The sequence below is a fragment of the Stegostoma tigrinum genome, chromosome 5 (genome assembly GCF_030684315.1).
Source record: "Stegostoma tigrinum isolate sSteTig4 chromosome 5, sSteTig4.hap1, whole genome shotgun sequence".
Classification (NCBI taxonomy): domain Eukaryota; kingdom Metazoa; phylum Chordata; class Chondrichthyes; order Orectolobiformes; family Stegostomatidae; genus Stegostoma; species Stegostoma tigrinum.
The window spans coordinates 21,725,138-21,753,021 of NC_081358.1; the positions used below are offsets into that span (position 1 = coordinate 21,725,138).

Genomic DNA, 27,884 nt, shown 5'->3' on the forward strand with positions numbered 1-27,884 from the left:
ATCTGGGATGTGCGGGAGTGGAATGTCTTATCGTGGGAGCAGATGCGGCGGAGGCGGAGGAATTGGGAATAGGGGATGGAATTTTTGCAGGAGGGTGGGTGGGAGGAGGTGTATTCTAGGTAGCTGTGGGAGTCGGTGGGCTTGTAATGGACATCAGTTACAAGCTGATTGCCTGAGATGGAGACTGAGAGGTCCAGGAAGGTGAGGGATGTGCTGGAGATGGCCCAGGTGAACTGAAGGTTGGGGTGGAAGGTGTTGGTGAAGTGGATGAACTGTTCGAGCTCCTCTGGGGAGCAAGAGGCGGCGCCGATACAGTCATCAATGTACCGGAGGAAGAGGTGGGGTTTGGGGCCTGTGTAGGTGCGGAAGATGGACTGTTCCACGTAACTTGTCCCCACACCTCCTCCCTCACCCCCATCCCAGGCCCCAAGATGACATTCCACATTAAGCAGAGGTTCACCTGCACATCTGCCAATGTGGTATACTGCATCCACTGTACCCGGTGCGGCTTTCTCTACATTGGGGAAACCAAGCGGAGGCTTGGGGACCGCTTTGCAGAACACCTCCGCTCAGTTCGCAACAAACAACTGCACCTCCCAGTCGCAAACCATTTCCACTCCCCCTCCCATTCTCTTGATGACATGTCCATCATGGGCCTCCTGCACTGCCACAATGATGCCACCCGAAGGTTGCAGGAACAGCAACTCATATTCCGCCTGGGAACCCTGCAGCCATATGGTATCAATGTGGACTTCACCAGTTTCAAAATCTCCCCTTCCCCCACTGCATCCCTCAACCAGCCCAGTTCATCCCCTCCCCCCACTGCACCACACAACCAGCCCAGCTCTTCCCCTCTACCCACTGCATCCCAAAACCAGTCCAACCTGTCTCTGCCTCCCTAACCGGTTCTTCCTCTCACCCATCCCTTCCTCCCACCCCAAGCCGCACCCCCAGCTACCTACTAACCTCATCCCACCTCCTTGACCTGTCCGTCTTCCCTGGACTGACCTATCCCCTCCCTACCTCCCCACCTACACCCTCTCCACCTATCTTCTTTACTCTCCATCTTCGGTCCGCCTCCCCCTCTCTCCCTATTTATTCCAGTTCCCTCCCCCCATCCCCCTCTCTGATGAAGGGTCTAGGCCCGAAACGTCAGCTTTTGTGCTCCTGAGATGCTGCTTGGCCTGCTGTGTTCATCCAGCCTCACATTTTATTAGCTCACTTACAGAAGTTGTGCCGTTGTTGAACTCCCAGGGAAAAGCCTGGTGTTGAAATCCTGCAAACAAAATGTATTGCATACCATGCTCCTGTTGTATATTGATGACTTCTGTGTATCTGAGCCAGTAAGTTAATAAAAATCAGAGACTAATAAAGGTAGCAACGAGAGACTCAAAGGGAGGTTTGAGTGAGAGCAGCACTTCTCTGACATTTCATCATCGACACACCTTGGGCCAGATATGCCAAGGATCATCCCTCATTTTGGATTAAATAATTTTGCACTGTCAGCAGTGCTGTCTTGGTGCTGTGATATTAAACTGTGGAATTTCAGTTTAAAAGCATTGCTACTTAAAGAAAGAGTCGGCTCCTCAGTTTACAGGTGAAGGCATTTAAACAGAGACCAGTCAGTGCACACTTGTGGAAGCTGCAACAGCTAGTACCTGTATTCTGAGGCTGCCAGATCTGGGGATGAAGCACAGCCTAGGCCTATGTGGATGACAGATCGTCAAACTTGGGCAGAAAGGGGATAGGGAAGAATTAGAAATCAATCGAGATATGATTGGATGTCTGAGCTTCGGCAGTAAGTTAGACCCTTAAGGGAAAAAGTAGAAAACTTTACCAGAACGTGCAAAAACACAGTGATTTAAATGAGATTAGCCAGCTGGGCCTCGTGTTTTAAAATTTTGTTAACCTACTTTTCTAATCACCCTGTTCAGAGATGTTATTATGCACCCCTGGAGCAGGTGGGAGTTGAATGCGGCCGTCCTGGTCCAGGGGTCGGGATGCCACCACTGTGCCACAAGAGGACTGGCTGGACTTCATACAACATGAGTTACCTGATTGGAGCTGTTAATCCGGCATAATCAGGGAGCCTTGGCTGACAGATTTAAATAAAAGGGTGAGCATCAGGGGTACTGACATCCTGGTGCCCAGGGTCTGTATGAGGCACTACTATAGTTGAGGACTGTTCATGTGTAAATAAATAGTGACTTGATGATGGGATACTGGCTTCTGTGGAGACTGAAAACACTCCCGAGATGACAGTTTAAAAACACCATTGCTGCAAAAGTTAAAACAGGACCATAACTTTGTTTTGAATTCGAGAATTTGGAAACAGGTTGTTGAGTCCACTGCTAAGATGAGTAAAGTAGAAGCAAGAAAATGTATGCATTGGAAAACTGGAATATTTTAATAAAAAAGAATAAAATTTGATAAAATAATAGTAAAAGCATGAATGGGCCATTTTGCTGGTGGGGTAGGGAGGTTCAGATCAGCCCAACAAAATTGGAAAAGGGCACTGACCCTTCATTTTACTCTCAACGGTGGGAACTTCCCAAAAAAGAAGCTAAAAAGACATTCCTAAAACCAGGAAAGTTATATTAATACTGCTGCAAAAATCTATTCAGTAGAATTTACAAGCTTGAAAATGTTTGAAGCCATTTTAAAGGCTTCATTAGAAGAATGTTGGTTCATTGCAGAATCGTAAAACTCTAAAAGAATTTTTAAGGCAGAAGTGCTTTCAAAGACCAATGATGTCAGAGGCAGAGCAGTAAATCACTATTGTACAATTAAGTTTACATGATCCCTCAAGAGCAAAGGTTAAACAGGTTAGGACTGTACGCTGAAATTTAGAAGATGGAAAGTTGACCTCATTGACCTCATACGATTCTTAAGGGGGTTGACAGGCTACAGGATAAGTCTAGAACCAGAGTGCATAGTCTGAAAATAAAGGCATGCCATTTTAAGGTTGAGATAAGAAGGAACGTTTTCTCTGAAAGGTTTTAAGTCTTTGGAACTCGTTACCACAATGAGCTGTGGGCCAGAGTCCTTGTGAATGTTTAAGGCTGAGAGAGATAGATTCTTGTGTGGAAGGATTGAGTTATAAAGAAGGGCTGGACGGACTGGGACTTCTTTCACTGGAGTGTAGGAGGTTGAGAGGCGACCTTATGGAAGTTCACAAAATACTGAGGGGTATAGATAGCGTTAATGGTAGATGTCTTTTCCCTAGCATGGAGGATTTTAAGATGAGGGGACACATTTTTAAGGTGAGAAGAGAAAGATTTAGAAAAGACATGTGGGGCAATTTCTTTTATAGAGGGTGGTTCGCATGTGGACAGAAGAGCAGGGACTAATTTGGGATAGTCAACATGGTATGCGCATGGGAAATTGTGTTTCATGAACTTGATTGAGCTTTTTGATGAGGTAACGAAGAGAATTGATGAGGGCAGAACAGAAGACATGATCTATATGGACTTAAGTAAAGTGTTTGATAAAGTTCCTCATGGTAGACTAGTCAGCAAGGATAGATTAAATGGAAAAGAGGGAGAACCAGCTATGTGGATACAAAATTGGCTCAAAGGTAGAAGTCAGAGGGTGGGGTGGAGGGTTGCTTTTTCTGACTGGAGGCCTGTGACCTCCCTCCTCCTCCCCAGTGTGCCACAAGGATCGGTGCTGGGTCCACTGCTTTTTGTCATTTATATAAATGATCTGGATGTGAACATAGAAGGTAAGGTTGGTAAGTTTGCAGATGACACCAAAATGGAGGTGTAGCGGACAGTGAAGTAGATTACCTCAGAGTACACTGGGATCTTGATCAGATGGAGCAATGGGTTGAGGAATGGCAAATGGAGTTTAATTGAGATAAATGAGGTGCTGCATTTTGGAAAGGAAAATCAGGGCAGGACTTATACACTTGATGGTAAGGTCGAGGAGTGTTGTTGAAAAAGAGACTTTCAAGTGCAGATTCACAGTTTCTTGAAAGTAGATAGTTAGATAGGATAGTGAAGAAGGTGTTTAGCATTTGCCTTTATTGGTCAGGGCATTGAGCATAGGAGCGAGGAGGTCATGTTGAGGCTGTACAGGACATTGGTTAGGCCACTATTGGAATACTGCATGCAATTCTGATCTCCCTGCTCTACGATGTTGTGAAACTTGAAAGGGTTCAGAAAACATTTACAAGGATGTTGCCAGGGTTGGAGTGTTTCAGCAATAAGGAGAGGCTGAATAGACTGGGGCTGTTTTCCCTGGAGCATCAGAGGCTGAGGCGTGACCTTTTGGAAGTTTATAAAATCATGAGGGGCATGGAGAGGGTAAATAGGCAAGGCCTTTTCCCTTGGGTGGGGAAGTCCAAAGCTACAGGGCATTGGTTTAAGGTGAGAGCTGAAAGATTTAAAAGGGACTGAAGGGGCAATTGTTTCACACAGAGGGTGATGCATGTATGGAATGAGATGCCAGAGAAAGTGGTGGAGGCTGGTACAATTACATCATTTAAAAGGCATCTGAATGGGTATATGAATAAGAAGGGTTTAGAGGGATATGGGCCAAATGCTGGCAAACGAGACTAGGTTAGTTTAGGTTACTGGTCGACATGGACAAGTTTGACCGAAGGGTCGGTTTCCATGCTGCATATCTCTATGACTTTATGACCTCAATGGCTGACCTAACGCGTACTTTTCCAGAGACCACATTACCCATGATGCGTGAGACTGGAAATGTGTAGTTACTGGCACAATGTTTGCTTTTACCAAGCGACCAAACTGCTGCCCTGAATTTCTGTGAGTTCCAAATTATCTCAGCTGCCTTGTGGGCTTTCCTCATTGATCATTATAAAATCCCTACCCTGTGGAAATAGGCTATTCAGCCCAACAAGTCCACACCAACCGTCCAAGGTGCATTCCCTGCACTTCTCATGACCAAACCACACATCTTTGGACTGTGTGAGGAAACCAGAGCACCTGACTGAAACCCACACAGACACAGGGAGAATGTGCAAACTCCACACAGACAGTTGCCCGAAATTGGAATCGAACCCTGGTCCCTGGCATGGTGACACAGCAGTGCTAACCACTGAGCCATCATGCTGCCCCTTCTGGCTATCACTTTGATCTGCTCTGCATTGTCACTGGCTCTCAGTGCTTTACCTCCATAGAGCTAACACAGCACCTCGCTGCAAGTTATCTTCTCCGACTTTCTCCCTGATTAAAATTCACTGCCTGTTGAACTGACTGAAGAAAACAATTAAAAACCTCACAGCAAGCCCCACCTTTGTTTAGAATAGGATTAAGTGTCAAGCTGTAAACATGCTATCAATCTTCAATCCGCCTCCCCCTCTCTCCCTACTTATTTCAGAATCCTCTCCCTCTCCCCCTCTCTGATGAAGGGTCTAGGCCCGAAATGTCAGCTTTTGTGCTCCTGAGATGCTGCTTGGCCTGCTGTGTCCATCCAGCTTCACACTTTGTTACCAAGCTGGTGAGTTTGGTTGCAAACATTTTGTCATTTTGCTGTGTAACATTTGTCAGTGTCCCTCCATTGGTGTTCCATCCCACTTGTTATTTATATGTCTGAGTTTGTTCAGGTGTTTGCTACCACTTCTGGTTCTGTTTCTCAGTGGTTTGTACACAGGGTCTACTTCAATGTGTTTGCTGACGGAGTTCATGTTTGAACACCGGGCCTCCAGGAATTCCCTGGCGCGTCTCTGTTTTCCTTGTGTGATTAAGAATGTGTTTTCCCTGTAGAATTTGTGTCCCTCATTGACCGTATGTAGTTAGACAATGAGAATTGGTGTCTCTTGGTAGCTGATTGGTGTTCGCGTGTCTATATTATCAATTTTCTTCTGGCTTGGCCTGTGTAGTGTTTCTCACAGTCCTTGAGTGGTATTTTGTATATTACCCCAGTTTTGCTGGTTTTGGGTATGGGATCCTTGATGTCCATCAGTAGCTGTCGTATGGTGGTTGTTGGTTTGTGGGTTACTCTGATACCTATGAGTCTGAGTAGTCTTGTGGTGATCTCTGAATGTCCTTGACGTATGGTAGGGTTATTAGTGATTCTGTTTGTGTTGTGTCTTCCTGTTGTGGTTTGTCTTGGAGGTAATGGTGGATTGTGCTTTTCAGGTATCTATTTCTTTTGAAGACTTCGTATAGGTGCTCCTGGTCTGCTACATGTAGTTCCGGGTTACTGCAGTGTGTTGTGGCTCTTTAACTAGTGTCTTGTTGCAGCTCCATTTGTGGGCTTTGGGGTGGTTGCTAGTGTAATTGAGTATCTGGTCTTGTATGTGGTCTTTCTATATATGCTAGTCTGCAGTTCCCTGTTGTTTTTCTGTTCTACCATTATGTCTAGGAAGGTTATTCGGTTGTTGTTTTCTTCTTCTTTTGTGTATTTTATCCTGGTAAGGATGTTGTTTATGTCGGTGAGTTTCTTTTAGTTTTTTGCATTTGATAATCACGAAAATGTCATCTACATATCAGACCAAGAGTTTGGGTTGTATAGTAGGGAGTACTGTCGTTCTAATCTTTGCATTACCGCTTCTGCGATCAGTCCCAATATTGGAGATCCCATTGGTGTTCCATTGATTTGTCTGTATAAGCTGTTATTGAAGGTGAAGTGGGTTGTGAGGCACAGGTCTAGTAGTTTCAGGATGGTGTCCTTTTTGATGTTGTTGGTGTCCTGGGGTGCCTGCCTACTTGATTCGTATAGCAGTGTGGCAATTGTTTCTTTGGCTAGGTCGATATTTACGGATGTAAATAGTGTTGTTACGTCGAAGGGTATCATCATCTCATCCTCTTCTCTCCTGGTGTCCTTGATGTTGAGAACAACAAACCACAGCTCTTCCTGGATATACCTTGCAGAAATTCATTCCTTCGCAAACGCTGTTTTCTATCCAGCATTCCAAGGCATTTTATTCAAATGGAGGAGGGACCATAGACTCCCTACAATATAGAAGCAGGCCATGCTGCCCGTTGAGTCCACACCAACACTCCAAAGAGCATCCGATCCCTGCAACATGCATTTCCCATGGCCAACCCACTTAGCCTGCACATCTTTGGGCAGTGGGATGAAACCCATGCAGACACAGGGAGGATATGCAAACTCCAGAAAGACAGTTGCCTGAATGTGGAATCGAACCTGGGTCCGTGGTGCTGAGAGGCAGCGGTGCTAACCACTGAGCCACCACACCCTGTGCAATGACAGAACTACTGAAAATTCCGTGAGTGGTTTAATTTGTAATTCCCATGTCCAACACAAATATGTACTTAGTTTACAATGCTAATGTAGCCCCATTATGAACGGTGTTGTCTAATAAACTAAGTTACCCCAATATCTACTTCTTTAGGCTCCAGAGCTGCTGTTGCCTCTGAAATGAATCTTCTTATTATCCTATTATTTGTGCCTGTATATTTTGCATCCATTTTTAGTGTTATTTTTATTTATGAAACTGAGCCATTACATCACTGCTGAGGAGTCTGAAATTACATTTAAGGTCAGTAATTTTATTTAGTTTTTAAATTTAATTTGGCTTAATGTCTTAATATAAAACAAAATATATTTTAGGCAATGTTTCCTTTTCACTAGAGTTGTGCAGTATTATTCAGAGTCACGTAGACATCGAATGCAGCATCAGCCTGTTTCACTAACGTTAATTGGACTGAGCGAAATAGGTCAGTCTGTGGGGGAAGTGCAGGACTGCACAACCCTTGGAGCTGTTCCGAAGTAGCAGAAAGCTTCCTTACCATGCTATTTAACAGAATAAAAATGCAGTGTGATTTATCTATCAAAAGAGCACTTTTCATTTCTTAACAGCACAGTCAGACAGGACTTTAAGTACTCACAGAAGTGTAGATTAAACCATGTAATGACCTGTTCCTAGGTCACAGGATGATTAGGAATGGCTATTTATTCTATTCTCATTGGACAGACCTCCAACCCCACCTGTTAACATCATATAATACTTATGATTCTTAAATCATTGCATGTTTATTGATTCCTTGATCCTACCATTTCCTGGTGATCGCATTTTACTTGAAGAATTTCCAGAAATCAGTTCTAAATTTTAGATTGCCTTATAATATTCTCATTCATTTGTTTCACGTGATCATTTGAAAAAAAGTCTTTGATATGTTCGTGTTGGAATTGGATTATAAGTGGTAATTTTATTTGCCTTCTGTATTGCTCTGAATGTAGTTTACACTGAATTTATTTACATCCATTGAGTTCACTCTGCTACTAGGATTGTACTTGATTACAAAACTATCAAAAGCAATGAATTGGGGGAAAGAATACCTCTGTGCAGTATTGTAAGGAAGCTATTTGTGAATTCAGTGCATCAGAACACAGAGCAAAATATTTAGTAGCTTTTGGGATGAGAAAATGAAAATAATTGACAGTCTTAAAAGGAATTAAATATGTTACGGGAATAATTTCTCCTGCATTTATATGCAGTAGAATTAAAACACCTTATTTATTAATACTACACGTAAAAATATTTTTACCCTAATCTTGTTATTATTGATGGCTCTCTGTTTATTGAGAGATCATGCTGAAATTCTCAGCTTTTCTGCCGACCCTTGAATGACATTGTAGGTGAATTAGATCTGTAAGTGCATTGAGTATCTGGTCTCATTACAAGGCTAAGTTTAATAAATATGTGTGAAGGATCTCATGTTCTGGATTCATTTATGTTGGGTCACACTTTAGTCGGTTGACTCTTTGAGGACCAGTTGTTTTTTGTACTTTTGAAATATGGTTAATCTATATGGGGTGGTTAAATGAATTTTATTTTGATTGAAAGGTAAAGTTTGTTTCTGTACCCAGTTTCAGTTTAACACACTGTTTCAATTTCATTGTCGGTTTGGCTAAATCATATAATTGTGCTTATAAGCCAGAATTGAATTTATTTAAATCCATACATTGTTCATTTGAGGCTCTGAGACTTAGACCTTGGTAAACTAGGTATGAATCTACAAATTTACCTACTCTCATACCCAAGCTCCTGTCAATGACACATGTTGCTTTCAGCATAGCCAACCAGTCTCATAATCCTCATTATCATCTATCTAGCTTTTCTTCTTTGGCTTACTATCAATAATCCTTTTGTCTTCCCAACTTTTTCCCTCACTCTCCTTCTCTTACTCTCTCTCACTTTTCTCTGTCTCTCTTCACCCCTCAACCCCCGTCTCTCTCTTTCACTCTCTCTCTGTCTCTCTCTGAGGCTGTCTCCATTTATCCACTCACTCCTTTTCCCCTCCATCTCTGTTATCAAGATAAAGACGAGTTTTCTCAAATTATAGCAGAGATAATGGGAATTGCAGATGCTGGAGAATCCAAGATAACAAAGTGTGAGGCTGGATGAACACAGCAGGCCAAGCAGCATCTCAGGAGCACAAAAGGTGACATTTTGGGCCAAGACCCTTCATCAGAGAGGGGGATGGGATGAGGGTTCTGGAATAAATAGGGAGAGAGGGGGAGGTGGACCGAAGATGGAGAGAAAAGAAGATAGGTGGAGAAAAGAGTATAGGTGGGGAGGTAGGGAGGGGATAGGTCAGTCCAGGGAAGACGGACAGGTCAAGGAGGTGGGATGAGGTTAGTAGGTAGGAAATGGAGGTGCGGCTTGGGGTGGGAGGAAGGGATGTGTGAGAAAAAGAACAGGTTAGGGAGGCAGAGACAGGCTGGGCTGGTTTTGGGATGCAGTGGGTGGAGGGCAAGAACTGGGCTGGTTTTGGGATGCGGTGGGGGAAGGTGAAATCCACATTGATACCATTGGGCTGCAGAGTTCCCAAGCGGAATATGAGTTGCTGTTCCTGCAACCTTCGGGTGGCATCATTGTGGCATTGCAGGAGGCCCGTGATGGACATGTCATCTAAAGAATGGGAGGGGGAGTTGAAATGGTTTGCGACTGGGAGGTGCAGTTGTTTATTGCGAACCGAGCAGAGGTGTCCTGCAAAGTGGTCCCCAAGCCTCCACTTGGTTTCCCCAATGTAGAGGAAGCCACACCGGGTACAATGGATACAGTATACCACATTGGCAGATGTGCAGGTGAACCTCTGCTTAATACGGAAAGTCATCTTGGGGCCTGGGATAGGGGTGAGGGAGGAGGTGTGGGGGCAAGTGTAGCACTTCCTGTGGTTGCAGGGGAAGGTGCCGGGTGTGGTGGGGTTGGAGGGCAGTGTGGAGCGAACAAGGGAGTCACGGAGAAAGTGGTCTCTCCGGAAAGCAGACAAGGGTGGGGATGGAAAAATGTCTTGGGTGGTGGGGTCGGATTGTAGGTGGCGGAAGTGTCGGAGGATGATGCGTTGTATCCGGAGGTTGGTGGGGTGGTGTGTGAGAACGAGGGGGATCCTCTTTGGGCGGTTGTGGCGGGGGTGGGATGTGAGGGATGTGTTGCGGGAGACTGCGGTCAAGGGCATTCTCGACCACTGTGGGGGTAAGTTGCAGTCCTGCCCCACCGAACTCATCTCCACCTATCTGGACTCCATTTTCTCCCCTTTGGTCCAGGAACTCCCTACCTACGTCCGTGACACCACCCACGCCCTCCACCTCCTCCAGAACTTCCAATTCCCTGGCCCCCAACACCTCATTTTCACCATGGATGTCCAGTCCCTATACACCTGTATTCTGCATATAGATGGCCTCAAGGCCCTTCGCTTCCTCCTGTCCCGCAGGCCCGATCAGCCCCCCTCCACCGACACCCTCATCCGCCTAACCGAACTCGTCCTCACCCTCAACAAATTCTCCTTTGATTCCTCCCACTTCCTACAGACCAAGGGGGTGGCCATGGGCACCCGCATGGGCCCCAGCTATGCCTGCCTCTTTGTAGGTTACGTGGAGCAGTCCCTCTTCCGCACCTACACAGGCCCCAAACCCCACCTCTTCCTCCGTTACATTGATGACTGTATCGGCTCCGCCTCTTGCTCCCCAGAGGAGCTCGAACAGCTCATCCACTTCACCACCACCTTCCACCCCAACCTCAAGTTCACCTGGGCCATCTCCAACACATCCCTCACCTTCCTGGACCTCTCAGTCTCCATCTCAGACAACGAGCTTGTAACTGATGTCCATTTGAAGCCCATCGACTCCCACAGCTACCTAGAATACACCTCATCCCACACACCTTCCTGCAAAATTCCATCCCCTATTCCCAATTCCTCCACCTCCGCTGCATCTGCTCCCAGGATGAGGCATTCCACTCCCGCACATCCCAGATGTCCAAGCTCTTCAAGGACCGCAACTTTCCCCCCACAGTGGCCGAGAACGCCCTTGACTGCGTCTCCCGCATTTCCCGCAACACATCCCTCACACCCCGCCCCCGCCACAACCGCTTGGGGACCGCTTTGCAGGACACCTCCGCTCGGTTCGCAATAAACAACTGCACCTCCCAGTCGCGAACCATTTCAACTCCCCCTCCCATTCTTTAGATGACATGTCCATCATGGGCCTCCTGCAGTGCCACAATGATGCCACCTGAAGGTTGCAGGAACAGCAACTCATATTCCGCTTGGGAACCCTGCAGCCCAATGGTATCAATGTGGACTTCACCAGCTTCAAAATCTCCCTTTCCCCCACCGCACCCCAAACCAGCCCAGTTTGTCCCCTCCCCCCACTGCATCACACAACCAGCCCAGCTCATCCCCTCCCCCCACTGCATCCCAAAACCAGCCCAGCCTGTCTCTGCCTCCCTAACCTGTACTTCCTCTCACCCATCCCTTCCACCCACCCCAAGCCGCACCTCCATTTCCTACCTACTAGCCTCATCCCACTTCCTTGACCTGTCCGTCTTCCCTGGACTGACCTATCTCCTCCCTACCTCCCCACCTATACTCTCCTCTCCATCTATCTCCTTTTCTCTCCATCTTCGGTCCGCCTCCCCCTCTCTCTCTATTTATTCCAGAACCCTCATCCCATCCCCCTCTCTGATGAAGGGTCTAGGCCTGAAACGTCACCTTTTGTGCTCCTGAGATGCTGCTTGTCCTGCTGTGTTCATCCAGCTTCACACTTTATTTTCTCAAATTATATCAGTTGTGATGAAGAGTCAGTAGACTCAAACTATGAACTCTGTTTTTCTCTCTCCATAAATGCTGCCTGACCTGCTAAATTTCAATGTTGTCGTTTCAGATTTCCAGCCTTCATCATCGTCTGTACTTTCTTTGTGAATCAGTAAATCTCAGAACCATCCTGATTTATGCTCAAATCCACCAGCTGGGTTTGTGGCAGTGCTTCCAGTTTTGAGGCCGGACTTTAGCAGAGTATCGAGCAAGCAGCATTAAAAAATAAACATTTTGCTTCATCCACCAGCGCTGGCTTTCAGTTAGATGTAGACGAATGAATATAACCTTGAGCCAAATATTTCTGATCATCTGATTATTAAAACTGACCACTGGATAACACTGGAGGGGAAAAGAGGATGTATCTCTCCCACGTTGGCAGCTTATTTTAGCTGGATGTAGAAATACTGTAACAGACATCAAACGGCTAAATATGGAGTTTAGCTTTTGTGTTTAATGTCCTAACTTATTAGATGTTCAAGCTGCTTTTAAAGCATTTTTAAATTAATTTCTGCACATAAAGTAGAAATCCTAGGGAATTGCAGTGAGCGATGACGAAGACAAGCTGAACCATTTCTAGGAAATGTCATTGTGCTCACCAGTGTTTCAATATTTTTGCAGTGCTACTATGAACCATTACTGTGACAGATAGAGTGACTGCAGTTGATCTTTTATCTGTGCTTATGAAGGAGACAGACAACCATCAATGTTATTGCTGTGTGCCGAGAACAGTGTGTTGCAGATGATTTACAATAATTATGGACATAGCCCTTTCATATCCTGAAATAACATCTCATAGTGATTTATAATGTAATGACCTGAAATTTCCTGAAAAGAACCTATTCAGTACTTATACCAGTTTGGCTAAAGAGTCAGTGTGGATTTTAATGATCTTTACAGCAAATAAAATGGTGCAGAACGTGTCCATATACAGCCCTTGAGAGTGAGACACTTGTAGACTGCATTGCTCACCCAGTTCTCTGTGAAGTACGTGAAGCATTAATAATATTGAAGTTGTTGTTATGTGTGATTTACAGTAATTTTGCTCAGTGTCTCTTAGTGAATTACCATATTTTGCTTATTAAGGCAGACTATTAAGACTGTTTGACAGCTCTGAGAGTGTTAATATTTACAATTAATGACTGTTTCAAAGCTGCACTGCGCTGTTATGTTGTATGAAGCTGGCAAGAGTGAACTAAATCAAAAGCTTTCTGCAGATACTAGAATCTAATGAGCATGGTCTCATAACTAGGTAATGACTGCTGTTATGTATTCCACTGTTGTGTCTCCTAAAACCAATTTGGTACTTTTTTACTTTCATGTTTTTGATGAGTCTTGAGCTTTGTAACAGAAGGGTAACATTTGTGTTGATTAATATGACTGAATTTGATTCTTAGTGGTTAATATTTTATTTTAAATGTATCGTAGAGATTGACAGCAACCCAGAAAAAGGTCCTTCAGCCCAACGCATCTGCACTTGTCTAAAACAGCCACCTAACTATTCCAATCCCAATTTCCAGCAAGATTTCCATACAGGACTCTGAGGAGCAAATTCATCAAAATGTTCACTTTGCTCTCACATGGCCTGTTTCATGGGTGTGGGAGGGGTTGGCATTATGTCTGGCAGGAGAATGGTGGTTGGGAACCCAGGTGTAATCCCACTAATGCTCAGATTAAGTCCTTGGCAGGATGTCCCATGAGCAGCTTTCTAACCTGATTGCCAATTGAGACCCATCATTGGGAAATTACTGCCTGCTTAAGGGCCTTATCCTGCCTCTACTGGTATTCCCACCCAGTGGCAGATGGGGTATTTCTGCGGAGGAGGCTCCAAAAGGCACTTGTACATTTGCTTGCAGGCTCACTTGCGGGTCTGTTATTCAGGACTCTCATTGAGGGGCCCTGTGTCAGAAAAATCAGAGGGGGAGGGGCGCCCCTGAAAATTTTTCACCTGCCCCTGCTTCTCTCCACCCAGCCCCAGACTGGAATTCCAACCCCACAGTCCTGGTGCTGCCATCCTTCACTTGTGCCTTAGCCTAGTCTTTAGTTCTAGCCTTGGGTGAATATATGACCGGCAGCAGCCCCTGTTGGTGCTGCTGAGCAGTGAAGAACCTTTCCTCCAGGGGCCCTGATCCTGGAAATGCCCACCACTGTTCATTTCACTGCCTGGTTGGCACTTAGTGCAGCAGACCTTGTTGAAAAGGCATGAATTCTGGCTCTCGTCAGCTGTCTTGCTGGTGGGCGTGACCATTCACTCCCTTTATTAAGTATCAACAATGTTTCACTTTGTGATGAAAACTCAATGGATTTATATCAAGGAAGCCCCAGGACCCATTTCAGGAGATCTCTTGAGGCACATGTTGCTGTAGCTTTATCTTTCTTGCTCACATGGCTGTACATTAATCAACATCTTTCCATTGACAACACAACAACCTGTTCGAATGTTTCCACAATTCTTGGTTATGTCCTGTTTCTCTAGCAGAGCAAGACCTATCAAAGATTGTGATATAGTCGGGAAGGAGTGGTCGATGATGCCCCAGTTGCAGTGAGCACTATTGATGGCTGTAACTAAATGCATCTGGGAGACAACTTAGTGCTCATATCCTAGACTTGTGGAACACATTAATGCTTCCACTGAAACCTGCCAGCCTGAAAACTTAGACTAGTTATATATAAATATATTTATGGTATGTGGGCAATTATTGACTGGGACAAAATTTATTGCCTGTCTCTAATTAACCTTGAGAAGGTGGTGGTGAATTGTTTTCTCGAAACACTGCAGTCCATGGTGGATAGGTAAACCCACATTGCTGCTGGGGAGGGAGTTCCAGGATTCTGACTCGGCCATAGTGAAGGAATAGCAATATACTTCCAAGTTGGGATGTTACGTGGCTTGGAGCGGAATTTGCGGTGGTGGTATTCCCATACATCTGCTGTCCTTGTCCTTGTGGGTGGTAAATGTTTTGCGTTTCAGATACACTGGCAAAAGGGCCAAGTTGGGTACCTGCACTGCTGTTGATGGTACATGCTATTGCTGCTGCATGTTGGTGATGAAGACATTGAATGGTGAAGTTGGTGGCTGGGGTTAATTCCTTTATTCAGGGTGGTGTTATGCTTTTTGAGTGTTGTTGGAGCCACACTCACCCCTCAATTGGAGAGTATTCTAGGATACTCTTGTGTAGAGATGGTGGACAGTTTACGGGGAGTCACAAAGTGAGTCACTTACTGCAATATCCTCAGCCCCAGATTTTGGGAGAGCTGGTGGCATAGTGGCAGTATCACTGAATGAGTAGTCCCAAGGCTGAGTGATATGGGTTCAGATCCCAAAGTGGCACCTATCAGAATTTAAATTCAATTGATAATACCTGGCATTAAAAGTTAATCTCAATAGTAGTGACAAAGAACCATTTTCAATTGTAAAGACCTATTTGTTAATGCCATTTAGGGAAGGAAATTTGCAGTCCTGACCTGCTTTGGACCAGAAAAGGTCTAACAAGCTACTCAGTTGTATCAGAGTGTGGAGCTGGAAGAACACAGCAGGCCAAGCAGCATCTCAGGAGCATAAAAGCTGATGTTTTGGGCCTAGAACCTTCATCAGAGGGTCTAGGCCTGAAACGTCAGCTTTTGTGCTCCTGAGATGCTGCTTGGCCTGCTGTGTTCATCCAGCTCCACACTTTGTTATCTTGGATTCTCCAGCATCTGCAGTTCCCATTATCATTCAGTTGTATCAAACTGCTACAAAGGCTGTTGCCTCGAGGTTACATCACTGTTTACATAGAATGACAAAGAGGTGCTCCTACTCAGTTAGAGCTTGCAGGCTACACCCTACTTCTCAAACACTGTTGTCAATCTTGGCAGGACTGAGAAGCCAAAAAGCAGATAAGCTGAGTGTGCTGTAAAGACCACTTTCTTTCTGTATTTTTGACTGTGGATGAAAATAGAAATAAGACTGTTTTCAAACCAAGAAATGGGGAAGGAATTTCTGTACTTTTAAAAAACAAAGTTACTGAAACTCATTGTAGTGTCATGTTTTACATTTTTCAATCAGTGAGTAAATAATCAGCACAGGACTAGAGTTTTATTGTGTTCAGAATGAGATGTGACTGGCAACAAATGGCTGATTGTTTTTTGTGATCAATTGTAGATATGAAAGGTCATCAGCCTGATGTTAACTCTCTGATTTGTTTCTTAAAAATAAACATCTTGTGGGTGTGAACAGTATAAACAGAAGCCATCAGACTTCTAGAAGGCAGATGCCACTCTCTGCAATTAAAATACCTGAAGTCTGAAGATAGCTATATCTTTCCTCGCTCTAACTGCTTTTTGTTATGGTCTTTAGTTAGTACTAAGGAACTGTGCAGTTAGTATACCAATAACTATGTCTCCTGCAAAGAAGTGAATAGAACCTGGAGAAAAGGCATTGAATAACAGAAAGGCTGACGTTTCGGGCCTAGACCCTTCATCAGAAAAGGGGGGATTGTGCTCCTAAAATGCTGCTTGGCCTGTTGTGTTCATCCAGTTCCACACTTTGTTATCTTGGATTCTCCAGCGTCTGCAGTTCCCATTATCACTGATCTCAAATAACAGAAAGTCCTGACAATCAAAAGGCTTGTCCCAACAAATTGTGCTACCCCGTGCTATTGAACTGTGGTTCCCAGGTGTTCTTGCATCCACCCAAAAAACCAATGTTTTTTAACAGTGGTCTGTGTCTCTCTGTATTTATGTGTGTGCAGGGAGTTTAGAACAGGATTAGTGTTTTCAGCAGTAGAGCCTTCATAGCTATTTTCTTGTGATTAGAGTTTACTCATTTGACATAAGTAGTTACGTATAGGAACTTGGTCCATGTTTTCTGATAGCTTGATTCGATCAGACAGGTAAATCGGGGACTTTGTGTGCATTTATTAAATCATTAACTATTGTAGTGATCCCAGGAGTAGTGAGGCTCAGAAATCCGATAGGCTGGTTACACTGCCAGTATGGAGGGCTGAGGTAGAAGGGCTGGGTGGACAGAGTTTTAATTAAAACTATGTCAGATGAAAGGTTGAACACAATTCCGAAATACTCACCTGTCATTGAACTGAGGAGCATGTGTTCAGCTCAAGTTGGTGTGGTTTCTTTGGGAATGTACTTCACCGCTAGGGTGAACACCACTGCAATCAGGTGAGCAAGTTGCTGGAGAGTTTATGATCGATCTAGAGTCATGGGGTTTTTTTTGCACAGCAGCTTTTGCTTTTGGAGATAGTAGGAACTGCAGATGCTGGAGACTCTGAGATAACAAGGTATAGAGCTGGATGAACACAGCATCAGAGCATCATTTTCTGAAGAAGAGTCTAGGCCCGAAACATCAGCCTTCCTGCTCCTCTGATGCTGCTTGGCCTGCTGTGTTCATCCAGCTCTACACCTTGTTATCTCAGCTTTTACTTTTGCTTTGCTTCTAATCACTGAAACGTGACTCCAAAATCCACGAAGCCTTCTGTCATAAGATCTAAAATGGGCAAAGAAAGATCCTGCTGATTACCAACATTCACCCTACTTCAGCTCATAAGTATTCATCCATGCTGAACAGCACTTGAAGCAGTACTGAGGATAGATTAGATTAGATTAGATTCTCTACAGTGTGGAAACAGGGCCTTTGGCCCAACAAGTCCACACCGCCCCTTGAAGCATCCTACCCAGACCCACCCCCCCCATAACCCACACACCCCTGAACACTACGAGCAATTTAGCATGGACTATCCACCTAGCAGAAAGGGCACAAAGTATTGTGGTTGGCTCTGAGTGGTTCTCTAATATAATGACTAAATGATCTGGCCAAGTCCTGAAAGACACACCCACTAGACTGGTGGTGAGAGGACAAGCAAGAGAGAAAAGCTTACCTGCCCTTGTACTCACCAAATATACCTGTTGCCAATGTTACAGACCTTGATAGCGTTGGTAGACATGGACATCAGAAAGCCCTTGTGAAAGTAAGATCACACAATAGATACCTTCCACCACGTTGTGTGACATCATCACTGTGCTAAATGGGATAAACTCAGAACAGATCAAGAGGCCTGCATGAATTGCTGTGGGTCACCAACTACAGAATTGTTGTCAGCCATAACCTGTAACCTCATGGCTTAGCACATCATTCACTATTATTACAATCTGCTAACTCTCAGGGCCTTCAGTCTGATCAGATTTCCAGTGCTAATGCTGTACCAGTTATTGGCCACATTCTGCAACTAGGCATTAAGTATCTATAACTGTCAGAATTAGATGGGGAACTGGGATTGTCCCTTCTAACTCATTAACACATCATTATCCCAAAGCAATTGGAAACCTGATGTAATAGCCTCTGCCTCATTTTCCTGTCCGTTATGCCTGAGGTATGGGAGTTCACAGAGGCTAACATCATAAAATGAACCATAAATCTCATCACGTCTTCAGGTCCGTGGTGTAGTGCAGCTGGGACTAACAGTAAAATAGGAATCCATTTGTCTTTTACGTAGGAGATTGCAAAGCAGTGGCCTGTAGCTGACCGTCTAAACTATAGTGAGGGGCAAGAACTTTGTGAAGTAACTATGTTGACATTAACATTTGCAATAACTTACATATTGCTTATAAATGCTTGGAAAATCAAAATGAATGTTTGGCTTTGAAATCAGTCACAAATTGTTTGACTACACTGTGGTATGAAAAACAGAACTCCATTAAAACAAAACTTCATACTTCTCCAGTTTAATCAACATTATTTTGTACAGTGGCCCATTTCTTATCCTGAGTACTGAAAAATTAAAAACATTTTAAAATGTGATTTCAAGAAAGCATAAAGTAGAATCAGATTCCTTCTGCTGTTGTAATATCTGCTGACTGACAGGCCTGGGCTTTCCCCTGTTAGAGCAATCTAAAAACCTGCATTGGTTCCTGAGGCTAGATATGTACCTAATCCTTCTTTTAGAGGCATTAAGGCACCCGTCTGGAGCTGGTAGGACTTGAACTCAGGCCTCCTGGCTCAGGGGTGTGGACACTACCATTGTGCCACACGAGCTCTATTTCCGAGATTAAGTGAACCTTCTTCAAAAGTTACAATGAGGGTTGGGATCCTCAAGCCCAGAACCATGTAATAGACTAAGTGGACTTGGTCTCAAATTCTTTCTTTTTAAACATTTTTTTCCCCTTTATCATGGAAAGATCGTTATTCTGAACTTTTTATCTCTTGATTTTTTTTCTAATCCATTACTATGATTTTATACTTTTGAAGGTCTGTAGTGCTGGACTTCTTATTTCTTTATTTTCCATTTTTTTTCCCCCATGAGAATTTGCTACCAAGGAAGCTGTAGCTAGGTACCTTTGTACCTAAGATGGTACTGTAGGTGGCAACATTTAAACTTTTCACTGTACTCATATGGGTACAAGTGACAATAAACCTCATTCAATTCAATTCAATTCCAGTCACTTCTATGCTTTTACCCATGCAGCCAGTTAATAGCCGAGGCAGCTTCACTGTTCAATTAAGTGAAATGCAGAAAGCTGCTTGAAATTGAGAAAGCCACTTATAAACTTTCTAGCTTGAAAGGAGCTACATACCATATCCTGTCTCCAGGTTTTAAAAATTATGTAATTAAAATACAGGTTCAGCAGTCAGGGCACCATCCTGTTAATGGAGGGATCCCTCTAGGCACAGGGAGAGCTTCTGGGCTTACTGGTTTCCTGATCTTCTGCCAGTTGTCCGCCTCCAGGCACCTAAACTGGCCTGCCATCCACGAGGACAAGGAAGCTGGATGTTTCTAGTTGACCTTCTCTCGCTGACCTCAGTTAGGCTCTTAATGAGCCTTGTCAGATACTCTCAGCAGACAGGAAGGAGCCTCATCAGCCCTAAACTCCATCTCTGCCACAAATGGCTCAGACACGGGATGAAGCGTGGGAAAGGGGCACACCGGCGATGGTGCTACTTTTGGCCCCAGGTGGCCTCCGTCTCCCAACCATGGCACATGTCAAAATTCCAACCCATGGAACTGGAGCACAGAATTCTGGTTAGATCGTCAACAGAATTGTTGAGCTTGATTTAGTTCTTACAATGTTCTAGTCAATTAGGTTTCCTCAGTTCTTGTTTGGTTCGCTGTTTTGTTGAAAGTGAAGACATGTGATTTACATGGAGCAGGAAGCATATGTAATTGGTGGTCCTTAATCACTTTTAGTATGAAATATTTGTAAAGCACATGATGTTAATTTTATTTGACAGGCCTTCTCTCTAACAAAAAGTAGAATAGCTGATTGGGCAGATCTGGCGCTAATGTAAATGTTGTGTTTGCGTATGTGACAGGTTTCGCCAACCCACAACCACCCTGTGGAAATTGGAGACCAGCGCCAGCAGACCCTTCCTTCACTCTCCTCTCCACCCAGACCTGTGGTTGGAGCAAGGTACAGTACTTATTTCTCACTAACAACAAACACTTAACTCGATCCCGCTTCAAATCCAGGCCTTTAAAAATCCAAACTTCAACTATGGCTGAGGTTTAAAGCATAGTAAAATTAGCTTATGAAAAAAGTAAGGCTAACAATTAAAATTGTGACCTGTTTTCGAGTATGTGAACTTTTTTTTAGTAGAAATACATTTCTTAATAGAATTGCCAATGTGTTCAGTTAGACTATCTTTTTGGACAGTTTATATTGTCATAATTTTATATTTATTTGGTGGACCATTGTATCGAATACCTAAGAATACTTTACCTCATGACACATTTTTGAAGTGCAATGATTGATGTTATGGAAATAAACAAATAAATTCCAATTTTGCCAACTTAATACAGGAAAGATATTATTAAATTGGACACATAATTTTAAGGCGACAGGAGAAAGATTTAAAAGGGTCCTGAGGGACAACTTTTTCACTGCCACAGGAACTGGGAGATGCAGGTACAATTACAACATTTAAAAGACATTTGGATGGGGACATGAATAGGAAAGGTATAGAGAGATATGGGCCAAATGCAGGCAATTGGAACTAGTTTAGTTTGGGAAACTTGGTTGGCATGGACAAATTGGACTGAAGAGTTTTAATCTATTTGTTTCTGTGCTGTAAGACTGTAAATTAGATGAATTTCTTCTTTTAATGATAAACGAACAACAGATTTGTTTTCTGTTAATAAGCAAAAATCACCATATTGCCAGACCATAGGGTTGCTCTTCCATTGTAGAGAGACAGCTGGTATTGGTTTAACCTGAGTGCCACCACACCTCAGGCAAGAGCAGGGGTTGAGAAAGAGAGTCCTTAATGCTAACCTCAGCCAGTGTGGTTTGAACCTACATTGTTGGTGGTGCTGTCCATTGCAAACCAGCCATCTAGCAACTAAGTGAGCTATTAAATGCTCTGCAAATTAGATGGCATGACATCAATTTTTGAAATGTGCGATCTCAGAACTCAACTTGATTAACCAGTCAATAACTACATTTGTGGTTGTTCATTCACCCATTTGTCTTTTGAAAAGTGCGTAAAGAGGACTTACATTCATTCGACCATCAAAATGTCCAATTTTAATTTGTTTATGTCACTCCTAGGAAAACTCGTGGGGAAGGAAAGAAGTGTCGGAAAGTGTACGGTATGGAAAACCGAGATATGTGGTGTACTGCCTGCCGCTGGAAGAAAGCTTGCCAAAGGTTTATTGATTAGAGAAAAATCATGAAGGGCCTTTAAGAAGATTCTTTGGGCAGCTATTACATAATATTTTGAAGCACTTAACTTTTTCTAAATAAATTTGTAAGTGTAGCAACAACACTTGTATTGAACAAGATGCACTTAAAATAATCCTGTGTGGAACCAAGCAGCAAACAGATGGTTCCAATGTCAGTGATAAATAGTGTATTACAAAGAAATCTCTTTCTAAGAGCAGCTGGAACAGACTGTTTAAGAAATTCCAAAGCAAATGTTTCTATGTTCGGTTTGAAACATTAGCTGACAGGGAATTGAAGTATATTGTGTTCCAATTTTAAGCCTTATTCTTGGAGGTTTCTCAGGAAACCTGATACTTGTGACCAACGTGTCAACACAAGGAACTCTGTAATGAAACACTTGTGGTTTATCTGTTTGGTGTGATTTCAATGTTCTTCTGAGCAGAATAAGCTATTTTTAAGCTTTTTACTATCACTCACTTCTAAACTACAGCACTAAGGGGAATATTGTGTTCTGTTGACAATGTTACAGTAATATCTTATTTTCATGAATGTTGAGGGAGGTGGAAAATGAGGGTCACATGAAAAGAGAGCGAAATTATTTCTGTCCGAACCGATGATGAACTTCCAAGAAAGCAAAATTGATTGTTTTGCAACATGAAGAAGACACAACGAAGCACAAGCCAGGCTCAGCGGGAATCTATGTTTCTCAGAAAAACAAGAGTAACAAACAGCTATGTTGCCTTGTGCTAGTGAGCGCTTTAGGGATGTGCATTAAGCTGGATCTATGAACAAAGACAGTGCAATTGAACTGATGCCAGTTTTGCTCAATATTAATTCTGGGGTATGTTAAGATCAGCAGTGTTTTTTGTTTAATGCTCTTTTGACTGCAGTTCTGTACAATCTTATTAATTTACTCCAATAATGAAAAGGACCGTTAATCAGAAAGACAACCTCAGTGTTCTGATGCTAGTAATTCTGTGTTGCTCAACTAACAGACATTACACTTAAATGTAAGGTCAGTAAAATGGTTATTGTTCACTGTTACCAGCCAGGCAGTAAATGGTCAGAGTGGATTGGCTACTAACTGTAGAGCACGTCTGAAATCAGTGGAATAAAAATAGGTAGATTCTACAATGCATGGGTAAACCATTAGATTACTATTAGGACAGTGCTCGTGAAAATTATCTGCAAATGTTAGCAATTCCTTGAGATACAAAGTTGGTCAGAGAAATGATGCCATCACTATTAGTAAACTAATTGTGTAGAGGTGTTCACAGCTTTTGTCAAGCCAAATAATGTGATAATTAGCTTAAAGCACAGCTAAAAGCAGACTCTGACTGAACTGAATTTTGTACAACCCACATTTTGTTATCTCCAGCTAAATAAAGCTATCAATACAGTACATTCTAGGCAGTTCAACTGGTTTCTTTGTAAACTGAGGGAATGCCATGAGCAAAATTTCCAAAGCTGATCATACTAGATTATGTGAAAGCAAATCATACCACAGAAGCAGCTATTCTGACAATTTTGAAACACTTGGACATTGGGCAATTAGCTTTAAAATAACAGGGTGTGGAGATGCCGGTAGTGTGTACGTCTCCTAAAAGATTAAAATGTATGCTTTAAAGTAAAAGCATACAGAGAAAGCCTGTTTGGGATACATTACTGACTAAGCATTGAAACCATCTCTGCATTTATTGTAGCAAATTCAAATTTGAATGTGAACTTAAAATGGTATGGAAGACAGTATTAACCTCTTATTAACTGGATTGCATTTAAAGTTTCTAATCTGTGTACATCCAGAAGAGATAGAAAGAATATCAACAATGGTGATCATCTCACTGAGATCCTGCATAAGGGACAATGGAGGCCAGGGATTCTTTTCCAAAAAGAAAAATAAAGTGGCTGCATAAGAAAATGTTAAAAAGAATGTTGGGATCCAACAAGATTATTTACCTTATACCTATCACTGAGGCTCACTCTCGGGACTCTCATTTAATTGGTCTTGTCACCAGTCCATTGCTCTTTATTCCTGGCTGAAGCAGCTATGTGTCTGTCATGTATTAAATTGGTACATTTATTTCATTTTGGCCATATTTGAAAACTGGCAAGAATAGAATATAGTGGTAGACCACTACACATTCCTCTCAGCTTAATGTGCTTGAAGTAAGGAATGCAGAGGCAGAAATGTACATAAACAACACTGCATTGTACGCATGTCGTGGTCACCCACAATAATTCCAAAACAAATTTCACCCCTTTTTGCCACCAATTACTACTCAGATGGACTGACTGTCCAAAAGTCAATGTTTGCAGCTAATCTCTTTTTAGCTTAAAGAACTATTGTGATCATACTTCATACATTATTGAAAATAAACTGCAAAGGAAGTCCTTAGAATGTGATAGGAGTAACCAAAAAACAGACCTATCTTTCTTTCTATGTGTGATAGTCCTTTCCAACATTTCTGCACACCTTCTAAGCATGTTAGATTTCATTCTCATGAAATATCTGAACTATTGATTTAATCTAGAGACCTTGTTAAACCTGTGTTATTCACATTTCATTTCATATATGACATTGAAACTTTAGTAATTGCTCCTTGTACTAACAAGTCTGGAGTTATTCTTTTGATACTGGCTCTGATTAATTTATTAATGTTCACACTTGCCTGTTTTCAAACTTTTCAGTACTTTCATAAATATTTTCTCTATCCTGATACGTATTTCTCTTATTAATTTTTCCCTCACTGAGAGTCTTCCACATTCTCTCCTCTCCATTTTGGTGTTTCACAACTGTGCTAACCATCCCTGACCAAGTTTTCCATCCCTAAATATCTCTGATTAACAGTGTAAAAGTACTTCTGCAAACCTCATTCCAGTTTTAAGTAAACTGCATTCCTTACTCTTTACACAATGTCTTCAAACGTAGGTTCTGTATGTCCTCAGCTTTACAGTTTTGCTTATCAGTACTGAAAGGACCATAGGAATTTCTGATTTTTCTGGTTATAGGCATTGGTTGTAATGGTTATATATCCTGGCTATTGTGGACACAGTAGAGATTTTACAAAATTGAATAAGTTCTGAAATTTTGGAAACTCCAATCGATAGATATACTTTCCTATATTGATGAATTGCTGACCTATCTTGGAGGAACACATAGTGTAGTTAGATAGTGTAATTCCCTGGAGCTACTGCCTCCATTGTCCTAACTCACAGAGATCTGCAGCACAGAAAAATGCCCTTCAGCTCATTGCGTTTGTGCCAGTCAAAAACAAAAACCACCTAACTATTCCAATCCCATTTTCCAGCGTTTGGCCCAGAGTCTGTGATAGAAACCCCACGTAAGAAACATTCCCAAGAAAATTCTCAGCTTTGTTACTTAGTGTGTGATTTATTCTCGTCATTGAGAGATGTCTTGATATGGATAGGATTTCTTTTTCCATGTATTTGATTCCTTAAGCAGGATATTTTTTTTTCCTGAAGCATGAAATTTGTAAACTTAATTTGTATAGTCCTGCAAAAATGTTAGTCCTGACAAAAATAGTTATTTCAAACTTGATACTTGACATAAAAACATTTAGAACATGGATTCTTATTTTCATAAGACCATTTTTCATTTACGAGGTACAATGGTGTTGGCCATGTATTTTTTTGAAAAGTGGTTTGGTATACATACAGCATCCAATACCCAGCAGCATTACTCAGCAGAGGACAAATTAAATGTGAAGTTGCTTTGGACCACACACTATTAGTACGACTCCTCGTTCTTTAACCACTATGATTTCCCATCAACATTAGTGCCCGTTTTTAAAAGAAAAGGTTTTGGATAAATAAAAAAGTACAGCTTGTTCAAGAATTATATTTTGTAAACTAAAGTATAAAAGTTATATATTACAAAACATGGATTTCACAGAATTTGGGGGCTAAGGCCCTTAGATTGTTGATTATGCACTGTGGCATTGTTTGTAATTACATGTTGGAACCATTACTTCCTAAAAATGCATGTTGTAGTCAGTTCTGGCAGCGTTGTTTGCACTGCTAAACCAAATGTGACAATATTTCTGAAAGATGCACTTAAGGACGTAAGAAAGTAGATAGTACTGAAGTTCATTAAACATTCTAGAGTTTTTTTGGAAAAAGTAATTGTCAGGATGTTTGCACATCCCTACATTTTCTTTATTTTATATATTATATATATATATATACATATATAAATAATGTGTGTGTGTGTCTGTGTAGTTAAAATGCATATTGTGAATGTATTGTGAACATGCCTCGTGCTTTCTTTTATGGTTGTCTCAAGAGGCATTTGTTTTCCTGTATTACAGGAATGCTGTCATTCTGTGTTGAGCCAGTGGTGCTGCTGAATTTTATCATGCCTAGTCACATTGTGCTATTTGTGCTGAAGTAAAAGGTGCTACATTCTCCAGGATGTTAAAATCAGCCAAAGCCATTCTTTATTTTTCTTGTCTAGAAGATGTGTCAATAATTATTTACTAGCCAAAAAGAAACATTTTTACACAATAGTGTGTAGAATCTATGGCATTGAAACAGACCATTTGACAGAACAGGTCCATGCCAATGTTTAAACTGAACATGAGCATCCTCCCAACTTACCATGTTGTATTATGTTAAATATTGTATATATTAAACATAAAATAGAAGGATAAATCCTTCTATTCCTTTATCCCTCATCTACATATTTGGCTTCCTGCTAAGTATTTCTGTGCTATTCACCTCAGTTGCTCCATCTTCATGTGGAAGCAGATTCCACAGTTAATCTGCCATTTGAGTAGAGCCTTTAGTTTTTGGTGTTTTTTTATAGAATAAATATTGACTCATAAGTTTCTAATTCCCCTACTGCAAGATAGTTTAAGCTCTCTGGGGAATGCAGTTGATTGCTTAGCAGTAAATTTGATTTGAGTTATAGGTATATATTTAGACTACCCAATCGGAACTAGCTTTCTGTTAATAGATTTATGTAATTTTTAAAAATTCCATTATGTTCGAAAGGATATTTTATGATGCACAGTACTGTTCTGCTAAAGTTGTGAAAATTCCTGTAGTTTTACAGAGAATACAGAGCAATGGAGGAAATGGAAATGTTAGTTTTCCATAGGAGCTCAGGTCTTATCACGTACGTAGAATTACACGTTAACAGCTGAAAGATTTAACCATTTGCTTCTTTCTCTGAAAACTTAAACTGTTCCTTTCTAATATATATCTTGCTATAAGCTATAATATTAAGTGAAAATAATATTAAATAGTTTGAAGGGGAAGCAGGTAACTATGCCTCTGTTTTGATGGTTTCAAACTAATTTAGGCTTGTTTCACTAAATTACAATCTGTTAAAAATTGTGCAATTGGAATTTAGGAAATGCTAAAATATTACGTGTCTATAGCACTTCTTCTAAAAGTGAATTGATAGACATCAAAAAGTCTTATATCGTCGGAAATTTTCGGTAATATCCGAACAATTGTGTTATTCTTAACCAATTTTCAGATGTTACGAGTGACTTCCCATTAGTAATCAAAATTTTCAATGCCCTAAAATCAAATTGGTAATAGTCCAAGACTACTGTCATAAAATGGAGGTAGCAAGGTGTGGAGCTGGATGAACACAGCAGGCCAAACAGCATCTTAGGAGCAGAAAAGCTGACGTTTCGGGCCTAGACTGCAGGGTCTAGGCCTGAAATGTCAGTTTCCCTGCTTCTAAGATGCTGCTTGGCCTGCTGGGTTCATCCAGCTCCACACCTTGTTATCTCGGATTCTCCAGCATCTGTAGTTCCTATTATTTCTGTCATAAAATGGACTTTATGTTTTATATGACAAAAATAATTTGCATATTTATTATAAGGAGTTGTTCTCCTTTCTGGCCAAAGTAAAAATGAATCCAAACATTTTAAACCTAATGCCATCACAACAATGTCCTTACGACAGTACTCACTTTTCTGTCTTTCCCACATGCCTGAATATCTCCTGCTTTCCCTAAATAGTATAAACATTCAGTGCGGTCAACTTCTCATTCCTACATTACATCAAATAGAAATTTCTGGAAAAGCTCCACAGGTCTGGCAGCATCTGTGGAAAGAAATAAGAATTAATATTTCGGGCCCAGTGGCCCTTCCTCAGAACACGTTCTCATTACCCGGCCTAATTGCCCTAATAATCCATAATATAGCCTTACTAATCAATTCTAAC

At 42.0% G+C, this 27,884-nt stretch overlaps 1 protein-coding gene across 1 annotated transcript in view; it reads left to right on the top strand.

Annotated features, from left to right (window-relative positions):
* znf704 (zinc finger protein 704) overlaps positions 1-27,294 on the top strand; it is a 168,070-nt gene extending 140,776 nt beyond the window's left edge. The window contains exons 8-9 of the mRNA XM_048528453.2: positions 20,335-20,432; positions 21,570-27,294. Coding sequence (XP_048384410.1) covers positions 20,335-20,432; positions 21,570-21,681 — 210 coding nt within the window. The 3' untranslated portion in view covers positions 21,682-27,294. The remainder of the gene's footprint in view (positions 1-20,334; positions 20,433-21,569) is intronic.
* Positions 27,295-27,884: the final 590 nt, after the last annotated feature.